Source organism: Zootermopsis nevadensis, unplaced genomic scaffold, assembly GCF_977971745.1.
Source record: "Zootermopsis nevadensis isolate Lab colony 2312 unplaced genomic scaffold, Znev_1.0 Znev_ptg000011l, whole genome shotgun sequence".
NCBI lineage: Eukaryota > Metazoa > Arthropoda > Insecta > Blattodea > Termopsidae > Zootermopsis > Zootermopsis nevadensis.
The window spans coordinates 16862488-16884551 of NW_028259143.1; the positions used below are offsets into that span (position 1 = coordinate 16862488).

Genomic DNA, 22064 nt, shown 5'->3' on the forward strand with positions numbered 1-22064 from the left:
ATTAAAATGGTTCTTCGAGATGTACAAAGCAGGATGAAATCTTCTGTCTCAGCGCAGAGATCAGTTAACACGACAGCAAAATATTCTGTTCCATAAAATCTGGTGTTCTTTTAACTAGTTTAACAATTTTATTACACTCTCGCATGCTGTGTATTTCGTGAATGATTTTTTTTTAATATTATCATCTGTTTAAATATTTATTTCACATGATTTTCGGTCATACAAGAGAATCGTTAATAATAAGTCTGTACATTTGGTACTTTGAAGCTCCTTAAATGAAAACGTTTTTCCTGTTTCTGGCCTTGTAATCCTGGGGGGTCTCGGGTTCGATTCCCGGCGGTGCCCGAATTTATAACTTGTGTTGGGCAAGGCCGTGGTCTAGGCAACACGGAGTTTTCCTCCGTGGCATCCCAACAATTACTCCATTCACACACAGAAGAAGGCAATGGCAAACCACTTCTGGATCATCTGCCAAGAACGTATATGAACAGGTCCCAGTCCGAGAAAAGGATGGAAGGATCCTGTTCATATGGACCTGTCGTCAGACAGAACACTAAATAATAAATAATTGATATACATTTTAATAATATGTGATCTCCAGCGTCATAATTTTTCCATGATCATTGAGGGAATTATTGTGTGACAGTTTTTCTGGATGTTGGCTAAATTTTTTCAAATTGCGATGTATTGGTTTATACCGTCGCGTAGTTGTACAGATGGTCACCGACGTTTCTGAGGAAAATATCAGTTTTCTGGCCCAAGTCTTAGGTTAACTCGTCCTCTTCGTGTTTTATAATATCTTGTGTTAATTCTGTGTGACAGGAACGTGGCTACCTTTTCAAAGTCACAACGCACATTAAACGTGTGTGAACACGGCAATGACAATGGATCAGATGAGAATGTGTGTCCTAGATTCTCATGGTTTTCTTTTCTGAGTGAAGTTTTGTGAAGGTTGGAAAGATTTCTGTTAAACGCACTGTAATCGTGGCATAATAAGGGAGTGTGTCAAGGGTTTCTTTATTCTGACCTAATAGTTATTGATTTCCCCCACAAAATAAGATATTTTCTATACTGACAGTTTTTAAAATTACGTTTCAAGTCATCACGATAGTCATAATTTGCTTACTTTTTACACAGGTATCTCAGGAAAGATTTCTACAAGTGATTTTGTATCGTTTCATGCCGTGAAGTTCATAACATAGACAAATTGAAGTGCCAACAACTTTAGGGCATTGATTGTTATTATTAAAATTTAATTTAAAATTTAATTAACGAAACCCGTTTCGACCTGATAGGTCATTATTAGTCAGTATATGCTACATTGGATCAAAAACTATTAGAATTCTCTTACTAAAGCCATTGAATTTAAAAGAGTGGGATGAATAAACACGTGAATTTTGGTTAAATAAATGTAAAATGGTGGCGATTATGTTTAAAAAAAATAAGACACCAAACTACTGAAATTATTTTTAAAAAATCATCTTTTCCTTTGTTACTTACTCCTTAAAGCACGTTTTTTCAAATATAATTTTGTTTATTCCACCGAGTGTATTTATGGATATATATATATCATTCTAAGATTAGTTAAAAGAGCGATTATTCACCTAAACGTAATCAACCAATTCTTCTTATTAACATAGATAACTTGTGTTTTCTTCAAAGGTAGGGACCAGATTTTTTTAATTTTCCTTTGATAATACACGCGTTTCAGAGGGCTGAGATCTTGCTAATAAAGCCAAGGACGTTAAACCTATGTTTTGCAGCATCATATACACTATACAGCAGAACATGGAACATTGTACATGACTGTTGAATAATAACACAGCTGTGAAATGATGAATCTCAAATATTGTATTGTACCCGAAGAATTCCGTTTACGTCCAAACGTACACGCACGTAAGGAAAGGTTACATAATCTGTGTAAATCATATTTCGGACCGCGTTCCGTGAATAAAAGTACAGTCTTAAGAAAAATGCAAAAAAAAAATTTCTGTCTCAGGTATTCAGGTTTTTTTTTTTAGGTAGAGAAACTGGTACTTACAAACGTACGTACTTCTGTATATTTCGTAATCGATACAGAACGTGACACAGGACCCTGATAGATTTGCTTTACAGATATTTAAAATATGCCCCTAAGAGTATAATAAAAATTTAAATGCCCGGTACAAGACTTAAAAAATTCCGGGCAATATTTAATGTAATACAAAACATAAGAGAAGAAGCGATTCGTATGTTATCCATTTTGTGCTAGGATACATTTCTGTAGTCAGTAAATCAAATTCGTGCGGCCGGTAATTCATAAATATTTGTTGAGCAACAAATATTTATGAATTACAAGCAGATTCTCTCTCTTATACGTTAGTGATAACTAGTTTAACGCTCAGTAACTTGGAATTTTGCTTACATAGGAATTTTATGGATCTCATTTCATCTCAGAATAAAGGGTAAAACATTTATGTAAATGTTATTAAAACAGCTGACATTCTAACGATGATATGATAAGTTTTCTTGGATGTAGAAATTAAATTATTACATATTCTTTAGATACTGTGTCCGTTATAGATTAGGGTGCCATTGTGGAGAATTCTTGATTTTGACAAGAGCTTTCAGTCCTCCTTTTAAGAGTATTCACCGGCTATTTTTTCTAGTCCTAGTTAAATAAACCATTTATTTTATTTTTTGAATTCATATATTGTTATTGTATTCGTTATTATACTAATATTAAATAGTTCCGATTATAGATGGAGACCTTTAGTTATGAATAAGCAAAGTTGTACCGAAACAGGACAGAATCGTGTGGAATATAAATCCACGCGCAGAACCTTCCTTGGTCTTACGTGTAGCTTGGATTTTTGGATAAGGATTAAATAAATTCAAGACATACCTCATACTGCTTGAAATATGTTTATCTTAAATTATTTATGCCACAATTACGTAAATAATACAGTGAAGCGTTTATAGACATAGTGTAAACATCTTGAATAAATATAAGAAAATGTATACCGCAGAGATTTCTGAATGATGGACGATGAGGGAGATATAACATTAAAATATCTATTATAATATGGACTCTCCTATGGAATTTATAATGCTGACGAATTAGGCCACTGGATGAAATATTTCAAGTTGGTCGTGAGAAAACGAAGTAGGATTTTTCTCGGATGTTTATGTAACAAAATGATTCTTGTACGTGTTCCAACATCCATAAGATTTGAAAGTGTATACAAAATACGAATGAGGATATGATATTATTAAATAGAAAATGCATTAGATTTCTAATATGTACCTATTTGCGTTTAAGCATTGCAATAGAATACACGTAAGCATATCCATACAGGCTTTATCTGTATGTTGTCAGGGTATGGAAGGTAATTTATCAGACGAATAATATTTATAGTGATTTTGGAACTAATTATTGCGCCTTGGTAGCTGGCTAGGCCGCCTGACGGTTGGTGAATTGTTCTGGTCGTTGGCGGTGTTGCTGAAACTTGCCTCTTGAGCTCCGCCTCTGTTCTGGAAGGTAAACCGAGGAAAAACGTTTCCTGCCTGATCTCCTCCATTTCCTATAGAAGTCCCACTGTCCAGCTGAGACTCGCCATTCGGATATTGTTCGAAATTCGGTCCAAGAAATCCACCGGGGCTACTGAACGAATTCTGTTGCTGTGCTTGGAGAGGTGCGCCGTTAAAGGAAAAAGCTCCTATGTTAGGCGCTTCGCCGTAGAATCCTACTACAGACCTGTGATCTCCTTCGGAAGGCGCGAAAGCCGTGTTATTGTAGATCCCCCCAGAAGCAAAGTTTGGGGATGGAAATTGCTGTGAAAAACCTTGTCCGAAATTATGAGCGGGGAACTGGAAGCCGTTAAGTTGGCCAAAGCCTCCATCTTCTTGAGGTAATGCACCGCCCACAGCACCGCTGAAAAGTCCAGTGTTTTGTTGTGTTGCGGAAATTGGCAAAGAATTTCCATTCTGACCTACATTAAATTGATTTGTTAACTGATCAGCTGTTCTGAAGTTAAAGGGTGGGAAGTTTTGTTGAAATGAATTTGTTCCTTGGTTTGGCGTGTCGGCTTGTTGTGGGTTTATGTTCTGCAGATATCCTGGAGAACTGAAACCGAAGTTAAACTGCCCAGGTTGAGTCCCAAAGTTGAAGCCGTTCTGTAGCTGTCTTGCCCCTGATCCAAACAGAGGCTGTTGACTGTTTGGTATCTGTGCGAACTGCCCTAATGTGCCCAGTTGAACATCCTCATTGCCTGGAGACTGGGTTCCAGTATTTTGTTGACTGATCTGAGCAGTGGATGATTGATTGTCCGGTGATTGACTGCCTGGTTGTGTCGCCTTTGAAGTCACTTCTCGTGAGCTGACGTGACCTTCTGGTCTCCTGTAGAGGTTATACAAATTAAACGGTGGTGGGGAAACAGCCCGGTTTGTTGTGTCTGTAATAACAACATGAGTACACGTGTTAACGTCTTATTCGTTCATTCAACCATTACGTAAATATTGTTACGATAGTTGAGTCAAATAGGTTTCAACATGAAGATTTCCGTCTTCTGGGTTGTTGCGCTGCGATCGCCCTGATGACGGAGGCAGTATGACCTCTGAAACGTTGGTTAACATCGACCAGACTACACAGCGCAACAACCCAGAAGACAGAAATCTTCATACTCATCGCCCTGATGATGGAGGCAGTATGACCTCTGAAACGTTGGTTAACATCGACCAGACTACACAGCGCAACAACCCAGAAGACAAATCTTCATACTCTGATGACGGAGGCAGTATGACCTCTGAAACGTTGGTAAACATCGACCAGACTACACAGCGCAACAACCCAGAAGACAGAAATCTTCATACTCTGATGACGGAGGCAGTATGACCTCTGAAACGTTGGTAAACATCGACCAGACTACACAGCGCAATAACCCAGAAGACAGAAATCTTCATACTCTGATGATGGAGGCAGTATAACCTCTGAAACGTTGGTTAACATCGACCAGACTACACAGCGCAACAACCCAGAAGACAGAAATCTTCATACTCTGATGACGGAGGCAGTATGACCTCTGAAACGTTGGTAAACATCGACCAGACTACACAGCGCAACAACCCAGAAGACAGAAATCTTCATACTCATCGCCCTGATGATGGAGGCAGTATGACCTCTGAAACGTTGGTTAACATCGACCAGACTACACAGCGCAACAACCCAGAAGACAAATCTTCATACTCTGATGACGGAGGCAGTATGACCTCTGAAACGTTGGTAAACATCGACCAGACTACACAGCGCAACAACCCAGAAGACAGAAATCTTCATACTCTGATGACGGAGGCAGTATGACTTCTGAAACGTTGGTAAACATCGACCAGACTACACAGCGCAACAACCCAGAAGACAGAAATCTTCATACTCTGATGACGGAGGCAGTATGACCTCTGAAACGTTGGTTAACATCGACCAGACTACACAGCGCAACAACCCAGAAGACAGAAATCTTCATACTCTGATGACGGAGGCAGTATGACCTCTGAAACGTTGGTAAACATCGACCAGACTACACAGCGCAACAACCCAGAAGACAGAAATCTTCATACTCTGATGACGGAGGCAGTATGACCTCTGAAACGTTGGTAAACATCGACCAGACTACACAGCGCAACAACCCAGAAGACAGAAATCTTCATACTCTGATGACGGAGGCAGTATGACCTCTGAAACGTTGGTTAACATCGACCAGACTACACAGCGCAATAACCCAGAAGACAGAAAACTTCATACTCTGATGATGGAGGCAGTATAACCTCTGAAACGTTGGTTAACATCGACCAGACTACACAGCGCAACAACCCAGAAGACAGAAATCTTCATACTCTGATGACGGAGGCAGTATGACCTCTGAAACGTTGGTAAACATCGACCAGACTACACAGCGCAACAACCCAGAAGACAGAAATCTTCATACTCTGATGACGGAGGCAGTATGACCTCTGAAACGTTGGTAAACATCGACCAGACTACACAGCGCAACAACCCAGAAGACGGAAATCTTCATACTCTGATGACGGAGGCAGTATGACCTCTGAAACGTTGGTAAACATCGACCAGACTACACAGCGCAACAACCCAGAAGACAGAAATCTTCATACTCTGATGACGGAGGCAGTATGACCTCTGAAACGTTGGTAAACATCGACCAGACTACACAGCGCAACAACCCAGAAGACAGAAATCTTCATCGCCCTGATGATGGAGGCAGTATGACCTCTGAAACGTTGGTTAACATCGACCAGACTACACAGCGTAACAACCCAGAAGACAGAAATCTTCATACTCTGATGATGGAGGCAGTATGACCTCTGAAACGTTGGTAAACATCGACCAGACTACACAGCGCAATAACCCAGAAGACAGAAATCTTCATACTCTGATGATGGAGGCAGTATAACCTCTGAAACGTTGGTTAACATCGACCAGACTACACAGCGCAACAACCCAGAAGACAGAAATCTTCATACTCTGATGACGGAGGCAGTATGACCTCTGAAACGTTGGTAAACATCGACCAGACTACACAGCGCAACAACCCAGAAGACAGAAATCTTCATACTCTGATGACGGAGGCAGTATGACCTCTGAAACGTTGGTAAACATCGACCAGAGTACACAGCGCAATAACCCAGAAGACAGAAATCTTCATACTCTGATGACGGAGGCAGTATGACCTCTGAAACGTTGGTAAACATCGACCAGACTACACAGCGCAACAACCCAGAAGACAGAAATCTTCATACTCTGATGACGGAGGCAGTATGACCTCTGAAACGTTGGTAAACATCGACCAGAGTACACAGCGCAACAACCCAGAAGACAGAAATCTTCATCGCCCTGCTGATGGAGGCAGTATGACCTCTGAAACGTTGGTTAACATCGACCAGACTACACAGCGTAACAACCCAGAAGACAGAAATCTTCATCGCCCTGATGATGGAGGCAGTATGACCTCTGAAACGTTGGTTAACATCGACCAGACTACACAGCGTAACAACCCAGAAGACAGAAATCTTCATACTCTGATGATGGAGGCAGTATGACCTCTGAAACGTTGGTTAACATCGACCAGACTACACAGCGTAACAACCCAGAAGACAGAAATCTTCATACTCTGATGATGGAGGCAGTATGACCTCTGAAACGTTGGTTAACATCTACCAGACTACACAGCGCAATAACCCAGAAGACAGAAATCTTCATACTCTGATGACGGAGGCAGTATGACCTCTGAAACGTTGGTAAACATCGACCAGACTACACAGCGCAACAACCCAGAAGACAGAAATCTTCATACTCTGATGACGGAGGCAGTATGACCTCTGAAACGTTGGTAAACATCGACCAGACTACACAGCGCAACAACCCAGAAGACGGAAATCTTCATACTCTGATGACGGAGGCAGTATGACCTCTGAAACGTTGGTTAACATCGACCAGACTACACAGCGCAACAACCCAGAAGACAGAAATCTTCATACTCACCGCCCTGATGATGGAGGCAGTATGACCTCTGAAACGTTGGTAAACATCGACCAGACTACACAGCGCAACAACCCAGAAGACAAAAATCTTCATACTCTGATGACGGAGGCAGTATGACCTCTGAAACGTTGGTAAACATCGACCAGACTACACAGCGCAACAACCCAGAAGACAGATATCTTCAACTCAGAATATCATGTCACGTCGTTAGCAAGTTATGATTTTGTTAACATAAATAATAACATAACTTATATTCAGCCTTGAGATATTCTGAGATTATAAAGCCACGTGTAAAACCCTAAAACCCATGAAAGAAATTAACGATCCTTAAATAATTATCATGTTATCATAACACGGAGTAAAGATACCATTAATTAAGACTTGTATAATTACGGATAACATAATCTTTTGTCTGTTGATAATAAAAATCAACGAAAGAATATTACTTCAGGAATATTGTTAAACTTCGATATATGCATTGTTTATGTTATGGCGTCTCTCTGTTATTAATTGTTTTATATCACAAGCTACTTCTTGCATTTACAGAGACTTCAATGCACTTAACTCCGCCAATAAATTTTCTCTAAATATCACCTATTGCGCTGGGTCTTGAACTGGAGTTGGACGAATCCTGGGCTTTAGATGTCGACAACTTCACGAAAATGCAAATCAGAAGGACGATACTGAGAGCCTGGAAGTAAGAAAACACACGAGATAAAAATTTATTATCAATAACTGCTTATTCTGTGACGTCTGACCACCTGGAATTGTCTGTTTCTGAGACCTTTAAGTAAAGGATTATTGACGGATTGGAGATTTCTTATATATTCATAACTATAGTCCGCGACTGTAATCTTGAGTAAAGTTAGCATAATGCCTTCAATGCTTCGGACTTACTGCAGCCCTTGAAAGTCTCAAGATTACAGTCGCGTACTGTAACTAGCACTGAATTTTTTGTGGCATTGAGAAGATGCTAAATGATTAATTTAATCTGTCTGATTGAATCATGGTCTTTCATTACTTTTATGAATCATACTAAGACATTCATAAAAACGTGTATGTACATTAGAATGGAATAAATGCGAAATTATTTATGGTAATATTAAAATATGCTGTAAACGAGTTAGACTGAAAGTTTTCATGCAAAGATGACATGGTACATACAAAATAAGTTTTGAAGTTGATAGTGATAACGTGTGTTATCGTGACGCGAATTGGAGATAACGAAATTATTTTATAAGAGAAAGCTATTTCCAAAACGAGGGTGCATGCTGAATATAACGCAATCAAAATTAAGCAAATAAGTTAAGAGATATAAGCACAGGTATAGAAATTTATTATGCAAACATAATATATTTAAATTAATAATATCGCTAAATGCTATAGAAACGTTACATTTTTGATGGTGAATCCGAACTCTAGACCCCTAACCCCTTAAATCCAAATTAAAATATATAATAGAATTCAGGTCAATACACAAACTTTATTTACAGATGTTAAAATTTAAAATTTAAAATTTAAAATTTGCGCATTCATCGCTACAACGATGTTACAATACAGCGTTGTAGCGATGAATGCGCAAATTTTAAATTTTAACATTTGTAAATAAAGTTTGTGTATTGACCTGAATTCTATTATATATTTTAATTATAAAACACAAACATGACGCATTTAAACCTTACCCTTAAATCCAGTTTAACCATTGGTTTCTATAACGCGATTTTTTTCGTAACTCAAGTGTTTTCCAAGAAACTCTACTATCGCATTGTAGGAGAAACTGTTATATTACCTTGACAAATTTTACTGGAGAAAATATAGGCTTATAAAGTAAGTTTAAATGTATAATAATTAAATACAACAGCAGTATTTTGTGGTGACTGTATTACACCTTCTATTTCTTAGTAATAATGGTTTTTAAATAATTTCAGTACTCCTAGACTTCTCAGAGAATGTTTCGTGAACCAGTTAGTTAGTCAGTCAGTTACACAAGGGGGGTAGAATCTTTTGATCTAACAGCTTGGCAATAAAGATTGTGATCTTGAAGAGCTCATTAGTTTGTGTTTGTTAAGTAACAGGGATGTCATAATCACCAACGAAGACAATTCGTAATTAAAATGTTTATACTAACGCTTGTTAAATAATTAAGTTGCCAGTCATTTATTTTCAGAAATCTTGGATTTTTAAAACGGTTCCGAGGGGCTACGGTTGATTGCAGTATTAACGTCGCATACAAAAGTATAAAGATTGTACAGTCGCCAAAATGAATTTATTTAAATAATTAAGTTGCTTATTGGAAGACAATAATTTTTGTATCAAAATTCAATTATTTATTTTAATCCGTCTGATCACAATATTTAAAATTTCTTATAATTAAGATAATAAAATATCATTCATGTTCCATATCGATTGATCGATTTACATTACGGAACATTTACACAACATGTTTCAGTTTTTTAAGTTGTTAGATATATTTTACACCTGATGATGGTTTTATAAAAACCGAAACATGTTGTGTAAATATTCCGAAATGTAAATCGATCAATCGATATGGAACATGAATGATATTTTATTATCTTAATTATAAGAAATTTTAAATATTGTTATCAGACGGATTAAAATAAATAATTGTTATAATATTCACAATATGACGCAGTTACACTATCTTATCAAAATTCAAGCTAGGGCCAATGGCTGAGACACTGTTTTTGTGGAATAAACGGACGTATTTCATGATTGAACTTGTTGGGAGTAAGGAAGTTTACTTTTGTTAACGCTGTGCTGAAATAAAGATCACTTCAGGGCTAATCAGAAATATCACACAGTCTTCATGAAGAGAATATCGATAATAAGCAGTTCGATACTTGAAATATCGACCCTACCTGAACAGCGGCCATGTTGTTGTCATTCGTAAAGTCGATCCAGCACTACCAAGGTTTATAACAAAACATCTCAATTTATATATGTGGGTTTCTTTAGAAATTTGAATAGGATATATGCAATTATCGACTTGTCGTGTGTCCCTCTTCAAATCGTTTCCTATAATTCGATTCACATTCATGTGAAAAGACAAATTTCCCCTTCAGTGATTTTTAGGTTAAGGTGATTTTTTTTTTGTCTGAGTTCAACTTCACTTCAACTACTTCCGGTGTGTCTTTGTAACGTATAATAACGCGTTGCACATGGCAATAATAAATAGAAACAAAGAACAATCATTATCTTACGTGAGGCATAGAGCCATGACGTAGTGAGAAAGTGCGTGGATCAGATTTCGTGTCATCCATGATGTACAACGTTGTTTGTCCCCTCGGTAACAAGGATTGTCCTGTCCTATTGGTTTTACAACACGTGCGTATAAACGCTGTTGAACACAGTTTGACTTTCTGGGTACAGTATGACCCAAAATATCGTTGCACTGTTTTTATCATTACGACAAATGATTTTGTTTTATTATTTAGTGTTCTGTCTGACGACAGGTCCATATGAACAGGATCCTTCCAGCCTTTTCTCGGACTGGGACCTGTTCATATACGTTCTTGGCAGATGATCCAGAAGTGGTTTGCCATTGCCTTCTTCTGTGTGTGAATGGAGTAATTGTTGGGATGCCACGGAGAAACCGGGGAAGCCCCCGGAGGAAACCTCCGTGTTGCCTAGACCACGGCCTTGCCCAACACAAGTTATAAATTCGGGCACCGCCGGGAATCGAACCCGAGACCCCAGGATTACAAGGCCAGCGTTCTAACCGCTAGACCACCTCATCTTATTATTATTTAGTGTTCTGTCTGACGACAGGTCCATATGAACAGGATCCTTCCATCCTTTTCTCGGACTGGGACCTGTTCATATACGTTCTTGGCAGATGATCCAGAAGTGGTTTGCCATTGCCTTCTTCTGTGTGTGAATGGAGTAATTGTTGGGATGCCACGGAGAAACCGGGGAAGCCCCCGGAGGAAACCTCCGTGTTGCCTAGACCACGGCCTTGCCCAACACAAGTTATAAATTCGGGCACCGCCGGGAATCGAACCCGAGACCCCAGGATTACAAGGCCATCGTTCTAACCGCTAGACCACCTCATCTTATTATTATTTAGTGCTCTGTCTGACGACAGGTCCATATGAACAGGATCCTTCCATCCTTTTCTCGGACTGGGACCTGTTCATATACGTTCTTGGCAGATGATCCAGAAGTGGTTTGCCATTGCCTTCTTCTGTGTGTGTGAATGGAGTAATTGTTGGGATGCCACGGAGGAAAACTCCGTGTTGCCTAGACCACGGCCTTGCCCAACACAAGTTATAAATTCGGGCACCGCCGGGAATCGAACCCGAGACCCCCAGGATTACAAGGCCAGCGTTCTAACCGCCAGACCACCGTGGCTACGACAGATGATAAAGGCTGGTAATTTTATAACATTTCCCGACAGCAGATCCTCAGTCTAAATATCTACACTTGACTGTATCACTTTTGACTTCCTAGTTCAAAGGGCAGGTTTGCATCAGGAAAGCGCTGTATTAGCGGGAACATGGCAGACGTTTTGCAGGTGTGAACAGCAACGGATTTAAAATTTGAATACCTGATCTATAATCTTACTGACAATTCCACGTCTCTGAAGTTTCGTTAAATAATTGACAACGTGAAGTTGACTGTAACATCGTCCTGATGATGGAGGGAGCAAATACCTCTGAAACGTCGGTAAACTCCTACCAAAGCACACGCGCTAAGACCCTGAAGACAGCTATCTTCATAATCGGATCCGTGAGAACCTTATGCCTCGCCAAATTACTAATTATGTTAATGTACGCTTTCAGGTTCTCACGGTTGCGAGTATGAAGATGGCTGTCTCCCGGAATGTTGCGCCGTTTAGTATGGAAAAAATTGACCGACGTTTCGGAGGAGCTTACTGTCTCCTCGCTCTGATGATTGAGATATTACGTTAGAAACGAAAATTATTCACTTTTGGGTTTTCATAACCAATAAGATTATAATTATTTACAATATAGTAGAACAAAGAATAAATAAGCGACCATTATGTTAGATTTTTATTAATATCTGCCTCAGTGAGATGGATAATTCCTTTTTTTAGTGATACTTCCAGCACAGAATTGTATCCTTAAAACATAAATGGCTGCGATTTGCCTTATATTAATCTTTTTATCACGCAATCTTTAAAGTACTAAATTATCTTTGGACACTCACTCAGAATATAATTGTGTCTACTAAATTCACAATCATCATAATTTGTTTTTCGGTTCATTATCATTCAATACCAAAATGTTAATTAGGTTGGCCCATAAACGTCCGTCAAACTCCCTTCATTTTATAAGTCCAGAAAATCTGCATTCCAATCAGGTACGTCAGGCCACTGGATCGATTTTTAGACAATTACAATTTTTTTATTATTTTGGGCTCTGTTTATCGTGATTTGATTATTACTGTCATCACATCACGGTGTTTCGAAGGTTGAATTTTCTCCTGTCGTCAGGTGTAAAAAGGGTACAGCGCCTCTTCTGCTGGATCGGATAGAAACGTTAACGTTCATGAAACAACCTCAAGACAATTTCATATGCGTTGCCGGAAGTAACCAAAATCCGTCTAAACTCTTTTGTCCTAGGCAAAAGTAGGAAGTTCTCTCCTTGCGTGGAGTCTGATTGTGTCAGGCTTTCTAGTTTTACGTACGGAAACTATTTCACATGGATTCGGGTATTTTATGCAACATATGTAAGACTGTAAAGTAGCGACATTTTTTTATATGTTTAAAAATGTATTGTGTACGTGTGTGTCGTTTGATAGTCCATAGCCAAGAGGAAAATATTTTATTTAGATTTTATTTTATTCTCTGTTACACAAATTAAGCAATTCATTGCGACCAGCTATTAAGAACGTATTACTGATTCTTATTTGTGTTCAGAATTTGTGGTGCATTCATGTACAGTAAAACCCCTCAAGTTGGACACCCCTTTATATTAGACAATTTTAATTGGAACCGGTTAATATCCTATAATTTTACATGTCCACAATACCCTATATCTTGGACACCCCTTTTGTTGTAAGTTGGACATCCCTTTTGTTGTAAGTTGGACAGGTTCATGCACTTAACTTTGATGCTTTTAAGGGAAACTTTTTCAGTTACATATTTTGTTATTTTGAATTTCTGACTGATGAACGCCTCCTCTCATGGACATTGAACCCATCATTGGAATGCATTGAAAGTGTTTAACTATTCTTTTGCTGAATCTTTAACTGGACTACAGGATTGCAGAAGACACAGTTTTAACCCCGCTTGCATTTGAGTTCAGACTGTTAACAGAAATTGAATTTTTCTTTTTTGCGATGTGGAAGCGAAAATTCGTGGAATTAACTTTATAAAATGTTATTGAGGCTGGGGTGTAATGTGCAGTGCATGGGAGTGCACTTCAAAAGATTATTATTAATACTATTGTCATTAATTCTTAATTCACGTACGTAAGTAATTAGATTATATTGTCATTAGACCACAATCTGATTTTTGTCTTTCCCTCTATCTTGGACACCTCTGTAAGTTGGACACATTTTCGCGGAACCCCAAGTGTCCAACTTAGAGAGGTTTTACTATATAAATGAGTATCGATTATTATTAATTACGCTGGAATTATCAGTTTTGTGATAATCACGTGGCGTTATGTTTTACAATTTTCGGAGAGGTTTATGTAGAAGGCTGTTACATTTAAATTTAGTGTGCGACTTTTGCATTAAGGTTTTCCGTCTGGAGTGTCCAACATTGTCATCGCCAGTTGACTGTATTTTAACAGGAAAAAGAACTGGACTGAGGAAACGATCCGATTGGTTTGCGGTGGGAATACTTTATTTTTGTGTAATAAAAAACGTCGAAATATTAAAATTTAATTACAGCAAAACTGTTATAAATTATATAAGCCAAATAATGAAGACATTCATTTTAATTCATTAATTGTTTTACAGAGACTAGTAAAATGTCATTTTATTGGATTGTATCATGTCAGATGTCAGGCCTTAACATGGAGCTACGGGACAAATTATAATTAATGGTTTTAATTACTTACTGTATGGAAGTTCACACTGACAACATGTCTAGAGTAACCCCTTAAGTTTGCAGCATAATACTTGTTTGACAGTGCGATTTCTTGAATATTTTACAGATTTAAGATCATACAAATACAGTGATCGGTTTTATCATTCAGTCGCTCAAACTATCCCGTGGTTCGAGCATTAACTAAGACTAGGTTAACATCCCGCAGACATTCAAACTGTTAATACAAATGTATAGTAAGAGGATCTTCGAATCTCTGTATAGATCAATGATTTACGGCAAACGGGGTAGTCAGCTGTTTCTGCAGAGTATATTTTTTTTTCATTTCAGGAATACTTCAGATTTTACTTTTAACTAGAAATCTAACTGTACGTAGCAGAGTTCTTCCTTGGAAGCTGACTGTCGTTCATTAGTCTAGAACTAACCTCGTATTTTATTTAACCCAACGTTTAATTCATGTATTTACAGCAAGACTTCAGTGCGTTGCATCCTGAGCCAGTTCAGTCCAATAAACATAGTCATAGGTTATTTATTTCAGATTCCATCTATTTCTTATCTAGCAAGTGGTCTCTTCCCTTCTGGTATTCTGGCTGAAAATTTTGTCCACATTATCATCTTCCTCGTGTTTGTGTAGACCATATACAAGTGTAGACTTACGTATCACCGAATATGAAAAATGTAGAAATTGTCATTCATAAAGTTTCTTTACAAAATAACTTTGTTGATTGGAACACTTAATTTAACTGACTTATTTTCATACAAATCAACGGAGGTGGTGTCTCGTAATGCATCACGTCTGTAAGTTCTTGGTGCATTGATACAGACAGATACGAGTAGCGTTTTTGAGATGCAGCTAATTATTTAGCCACACAAATGTCTTAAAATACATCATTTGCTGTCGGTTCTATATTACACTTTTCCTACGTATTCTGATGATTTGTACGACGCAGAACACGCGAACGATACTTAATTAAGTTCCTTACTTTATTTAACCTCAGTTACTGATCATCTGTTTCTACTGTAACCCCTTACATTTTTTTGGAACTTTCACAGCTAAGAGTTGCAAAAAAACATTAGTAACTTCGCCACGTCTGTCCGCCTGTCCAAATATAAGAACTATACAACCGTTGAGAGAATTTTTATTAAAATTGATACTTGTTTTATAATTTGTCAGAATATTCCAATTTTGATTTCGACCGGAGAACAATGACGATACACTTTACATGAAGACGTACATATTTCTTTTTTCCCGTGGAAGTTACTGACTGTAGAATCCCCACCTGGGGAATCCCCACCTGGGGAATCCTACCTGGGGAATCCCCACCTGGGGGAATCCCAGATATTTATCTAGCCCTTTTATTTTGCGCATATTACGTCGAGATAACGACGTGGTATCCCTGAATCTATAACCCCAGGTCACTGTTATTTTTTGTGGTGGTGGTGACTGGGTAGAAATACAATTCGGCGCTGTGTGTCGTAAAAATCTTCAAGTATTTTTAAAGTCAGTTAAAAAGATTAAATATTTAACATTCCTGTCCACAAGCTTTTTAGAGTCAAAGAATTATTCTTTAATTCTAAAGAGTAAATCGGTGGAATACAACTTCAGTTTATTGAGGGTCATTCACGTATGTCGGCGTGTATCAATTTGTGATTATACTGACGAATTTACGTGTTGTAGAGGTATTTTTCTGTAGTGTACTTAAATAATGAATTTGAATCTCATTATGTTAATGTGTTTTTGGTTTCCTAAATTTGAGTCAGCCTACGATAAAATTCCCATATGTTAGGAAATCATCGTACAACGTTCTTCCAAGTTCCAGGTCCTCGACTTCGCCTCGTTGTCTGTAATATTCAGCAACTTGTCCGGTAATACTGCCATAAGGAATTCCACCTGTCAACAAGAGAAAAGATGATTTCGGATTATCGTCATAAGATCAGCTGAGTTCAGAGATGGACCCAGAGCATGGGGTCAAATTTTAAAAAAAAAATGCACTGTAAATGTTATGTAAAATGTTCTCCCGGGAGATAGTCTCAAATGATTAAAAACGCAGTCGATTACCAACAGAGCTGGCATCAAAATCACGAGAAATGAACGAAGTGTAACAAAAAAGTACCCACTTACTTACGTAAAACAAAAAGTTAGCTAAAATATCCGTAACAAAATATATTTATTTCCAGAATTTTTCTGTAAATATTATTTGATCTGGGATATTATTACACGAGTTTAAAGTTTGGTTTGGTCTTCTGAGCTGTTATAATTGATCAATGTTACCATCAAACTTCTGTCAAAAAATTCTACATCTCTCCTGTTATGCATGTTGGAAATGTGTTATACCCAGAGAACTTACAATTAGTTACGTATTTATCCACCAAGCGCTAGTAGTAGGTCAATGCAGTAGCGCCATGACATCGTGGTGACCGAATAACGAACTAAGAGTTACTAGGTGGGCGTGGACCAAAGTCGCTAAATGCGCATGATCGAAATCTTTTTATTTTTAGGAACTGTTAAGAAATTCCCAAGAAAAAACACGCATATTGCTTCGACAAAAAGTGTGTTTGTTTTATTTTGATTTCGACCGACGCAGTAGTGGAAGAATTTGGTCGCAGTTAAGTAATTTAGTTTCCAGATATAGATGGCTTTGTCTCTCTAAAAAAAAAAATTGAATTATTTGTGCAGATTCTATAACTGATTTCACCTGTGAACATCTTAACCTTACGTCGATGCTAGAAAATATTGGTATAAGAAGTCGTTCTTTACCGTAAGCAAAACCATTGACCATTTCTACGATCCCAGCGCTGTCTGGCCTAGCGGTGACTGCCGTAACGAACACCGCTACTGCCAACATAAACGCACGTACAACCTTAAAACAAAAGAAGAAAGAATTAAAGAAATAACATTTCGTGCGAGGGAAAAGGGAATAAGTGTAATTCATAGTAAGAACGCTGCATTTTTCTTTAATCTCTTTCAGTTTCACTTCGAGGCTCTTCACAATTATTAAACAAAAGTGAATAGGATTAATTGATGTTTGCGTTTTTAATCAGTTGTGACAGAACGCACGTTTCAAGATGGCTGTCTTCTGGGACATGCGCCGTGTAGTCTGTGTTTCAATTAATGTTATCTCATAATTATATAGTAAGTAAAATTAACTAGATTGGTTGCGATAGGAAAGTTAACGTAAATAGTGTAAGGGTTATGAACAAACAGTATCGACAACTTTATATTGTGAAAATCCATATAATTTCGAAATTTTACCTCCTAACATTTCTCTGTTACTTTTTATTTTCCTTTCTCATTCTACTTCTGCCTATCTTTGACGTAACATCAAATCGTTAACAGAGAGTCACAAAGCCGACTGACTCACCGAGGCAGGCCTTCAGGCACGTCCGCACAGGACGCTAAATTTAAGTAATCTTCGTTAATAGTGTCGGTGTTTGTGAAAATAAACTTGAAATTAGACCGAAGAGACATACTTAGAAGTGAAAGATAAGAACCACGCACATTTCTGACCGAAACTTTACTTTCCCACGTACAAACAAATGTGGGACAATATTGAAAGAAGACAAAGGAACATCGCACATTGCCAACATACACACACGAGGGAACAAAATAAATACTAGAACGCCCGAGTAATTTGTTTCAGACACACGTCTCTACATACTTTGATTTTACGTAAACGCGGATATCTGACTTGAATCTGTGCGACGATCCTCGGACTGGTCCTCCCATAGAACAGTGTTATTCAACCTGGGGTACGCGTACCCTCGGGGGTACGCGAAGACATCTTAGGGGGTACGTGAAATTTTAAAAAAATATATTATTTTATGATAAACACTGAATAATCCGTAATTTAATTAATTTAATTTATTTTAGATGTAGATTATATACTATGTATAACTCGAATTATTCACCAACAACTTTGGGGGTACAAAGTTGAAGAGAAATTATATCTGGGGGTACGCGAAGACATCTTAGGGGGTACGTAAAATTTTAAAAAAATATTATTTTATGATAAACACTGAATAATCCGTAATTTAATTTATTTAATTTATTTTAGATTATATACTATGTATAACGTGAATTATACACCAACAACTTTGGGGGTACAAAGTTGAAGAGAAATTATATCTGGGGGTACGCGAAGACATCTTAGGGGGTACGTAAAATTTTAAAAAAATATTATTTTATGATAAACACTGAATAATCCGTAATTTAATTAATTTAATTTATTTTAGATTATATACTATGTATAACGTGAATTATACACCAACAACTTTGGGGGTACAAAGTTGAAGAGAAATTATATCTGGGGTTACGCGAAAAAAAAAGGACCACGGCGTTTCCGAACCATATTTTGGCACTGTCTCATTACATGATTCATTCACTGTACACAAGTTTATTCATCATCGTTAAACTGCCATCGAACTAACCACTTCAATCAACTGATCTTAGAAATAACGTTTTGCTGTGCGATCTACATGCGTATTTGAAAATAAATGTCGTTCTGAGATGTTGCGTCGTTTGTAATCTCTTAAAAATTGACCTGTGTTTCGGAAGTGTTTACTGCCTCCATCATCACGGCGATCATCGTGAGAAAATGAAATCTCATGCGTATTTTTCCGTATGTTACATGAAAGTTTAAGACCCGCGCACATAACGGTTTAAGTTCAGTCGAGGATAAGATTTAATAATCTTTGTGGTTGTAAGGTATACGCTGAAGACCACGAGATGACCTTGTATGCTAATTTTGTGGAAAGTGCACGTGAACGTGGTAATCCATTCACGCGTAGTAACAAAGAAATCGTATCGTTAACAGAATATTAATAGCGAAATTTTTTTACAGAGTCCATAAATATATTTGAATGGTAGAGTGTTCTCTTATCCTTGGGAAAAGACGTCCTGCCAGTTTTGGGACAAAGTAAGGTTATGTGTGTCCCCCCACCACAGAAACACGCCATGATTTAACGTGTCCTTAGCATGTCTGAACACGCGGAAAAGTATCACGGAGAACACGAGACTTTGTAGTCGGTTTTCTTCAATAGTAAACATAACTCTCTAAAATGGGGCGTGGCTCTGTCATAGTCGCGAAATTTGTGTTCAGCAAAGCGAAGATGATAAATGTTTCTTTAGAATGAGCGAGTGTGTTTTGTGAGACAAACAGTTTCGTTACTAAAACACGTTGCAATTAATTATTTAAAAAATAACGTGTATCAGTACATAAATTGCTGTAATTATGTATAAATATTATATTCTTATTGTATATATCATTCTCTCAAACGTAAATTGTGATCTGATGAATGAAAGGTTTCAGGGGGGGCATTTGTGAACCATTTTAAGATATTAGCCCAGTGTTTGTCTGGTGATACTGAAGAAAACCACAGGAACGTCTATTAACCCTTTGAAGCCGAAGATCGTCTGAATATTATTTAAGAATTCAGTCCGTACCGCAAGAAAACACCACACCTCACCATTACGAAAATCAGCTGGTTAACCCTTTGAAGCCGAAGCTCGTCTGAATATTATTTAAGAATTCAGTCCGTACCGCAAAGAAAACACCACACCTCACCATTACGAAAATCAGCTGGTTAACCCTTTGAAGCCGAAGATCGTCTGAATATTATTTAAGAATTCAGTCCGTACCGCAAGAAAACACCACACCTCACCATTACGAAAATCAGCTGGTTAACCCTTTGAAGCCGAAGCTCGTCTGAATATTATTTAAGAATTCAGTCCGTACCGCAAAGAAAACACCACACCTCACCATTACGAAAATCAGCTGGTTAACCCTTTGAAGCCGAAGATCGTCTGAATATTATTTAAGAATTCAGTCCGTACCGCAAGAAAACACCACACCTCACCATTACGAAAATCAGCTGGTTAACCCTTTGAAGCCGAAGATCGTCTGAATATTATTTAAGAATTCAGACCGTACCGCAAAGAAAACACCACACCTCACCATTACGAAAATCAGCTGGTTAACCCTTTGAAGCCGAAGATCGTCTGAATAATATTTAAGAATTCAGTCCGTACCGCGAAGAAAACACCACACCTCACCATTACGAAAATCAGCTGGTTAACCCTTTGAAGCCGAAGATCGTCTGAATATTATTTAAGAATTCAGTCCGTACCGCAAAGAAAACACCACACCTCACCATTACGAAAATCAGCTGGTTAACCCTTTGAAGCCGAAGATCGTCTGAATATTATTTAAGAATTCAGTCCGTACCGCAAAGAAAACACCACACCTCACCATTACGAAAATCAGCTGGTTAACCCTTTGAAGCCGAAGATCGTCTGAATATTATTTAAGAATTCAGTCCGTACCGCAAGAAAACACCACACCTCACCATTACGAAAATCAGCTGGTTAACCCTTTGAAGCCGAAGATCGTCTGAATATTATTTAAGAATTCAGTCCGTACCGCAAGAAAACACCACACCTCACCATTACGAAAATCAGCTGGTTAACCCTTTGAAGCCGAAGATCGTCTGAATATTATTTAAGAATTCAGTCCGTACCGCAAAGAAAACACCACACCTCACCATTACGAAAATCAGCTGGTTAACCCTTTGAAGCCGAAGATCGTCTGAATAATATTTAAGAATTCAGTCCGTACCGCGAAGAAAACACCACACCTCACCATTACGAAAATCAGCTGGTTAACCCTTTGAAGCCGAAGATCGTCTGAATATTATTTAAGAATTCAGTCCGTACCGCAAAGAAAACACCACACCTCACCATTACGAAAATCAGCTGGTTAACCCTTTGAAGCCGAAGATCGTCTGAATAATATTTAAGAATTCAGTCCGTACCGCGAAGAAAACACTTCACTTAACCATTAGAAGTCGAATCAGGCGGTACCACATAAGATTTAACAAAAGAACATCCCGGTCAAAGCCTTAAGGTAGCCGATTATCTTGTCTAGAATTGAATTTAATACTCTGAACACGAAGGAAAACAATTAACTGTGAAATTTTCGTAGAAATTTATCGCCTTCACTCTATAGATTTCTATATTTCGATTTTGATCTATCGTGTACATCACAATCCCAGTGTTTGTGCTGAATGATTTGTATATCGATCATTATATTCCAAATTCAGTTCTGACTTCTCTACGACTATTTCTTTTAAATTTTTTTCTAAATATTCATATATTCGTTAGTTTCCCCTGATTTGTACGCAACCTGCAGCGGAGGTGATAAGGGTGTTGATTTGATGATTTAACTACCTCGGAATAAGGTCCAGTGGCGGACTCTGTGAACACTTTAATGAAACTACGGGTTCTACGAAAGGTCAGAAACTGAAATTTATCAACTTCTCAAAAATTACTGTCCTCTGTTGAGTCAGTAATTTTTGATTGGAAAATGAGATGTTTGTTTACTGACTGTTCTTAGAATATACTTGGTTGGGTGGACAGACAAAGATTTTGTTTAGGAATTTAGATACCGAGCTACAAAGTACTTCCTCGGACACAAATGTCTGTTGTTCCGACAGCAT

General features: G+C 37.9%; 2 protein-coding genes across 4 annotated transcripts in view; one reads left to right on the forward strand and one right to left on the reverse strand.

Annotated features, from left to right (window-relative positions):
• Positions 1 to 22064, forward strand: part of LOC110828815 (AP-4 complex subunit beta-1) — a 134343-nt gene that overhangs the window by 12332 nt on the left and 99947 nt on the right. The gene's annotated exons all lie outside the window — the stretch shown is intronic.
• Positions 2889 to 10480, reverse strand: LOC110837666 (uncharacterized). Its single transcript, XM_022080056.2, has 3 exons — positions 10411 to 10480; positions 8126 to 8222; positions 2889 to 4433 (listed from the first exon to the last, which is right to left on the reverse strand). Exons 1-3 carry the CDS (start codon positions 10423 to 10425, stop codon positions 3409 to 3411), a joined length of 1137 nt encoding a protein of 378 aa, XP_021935748.1. The 5' UTR covers positions 10426 to 10480; the 3' UTR covers positions 2889 to 3408.

Bases quoted from the DNA above. Each gene is read 5' to 3' on its own strand.
- LOC110837666 (XM_022080056.2), bottom strand. The intron at 4,434-8,125 runs GTGATATTTAGA...TTGTTATTACAG, and splicing joins TTCAAGACCCAGCGCAATAG to ACACAACAAACCGGGCTGTT.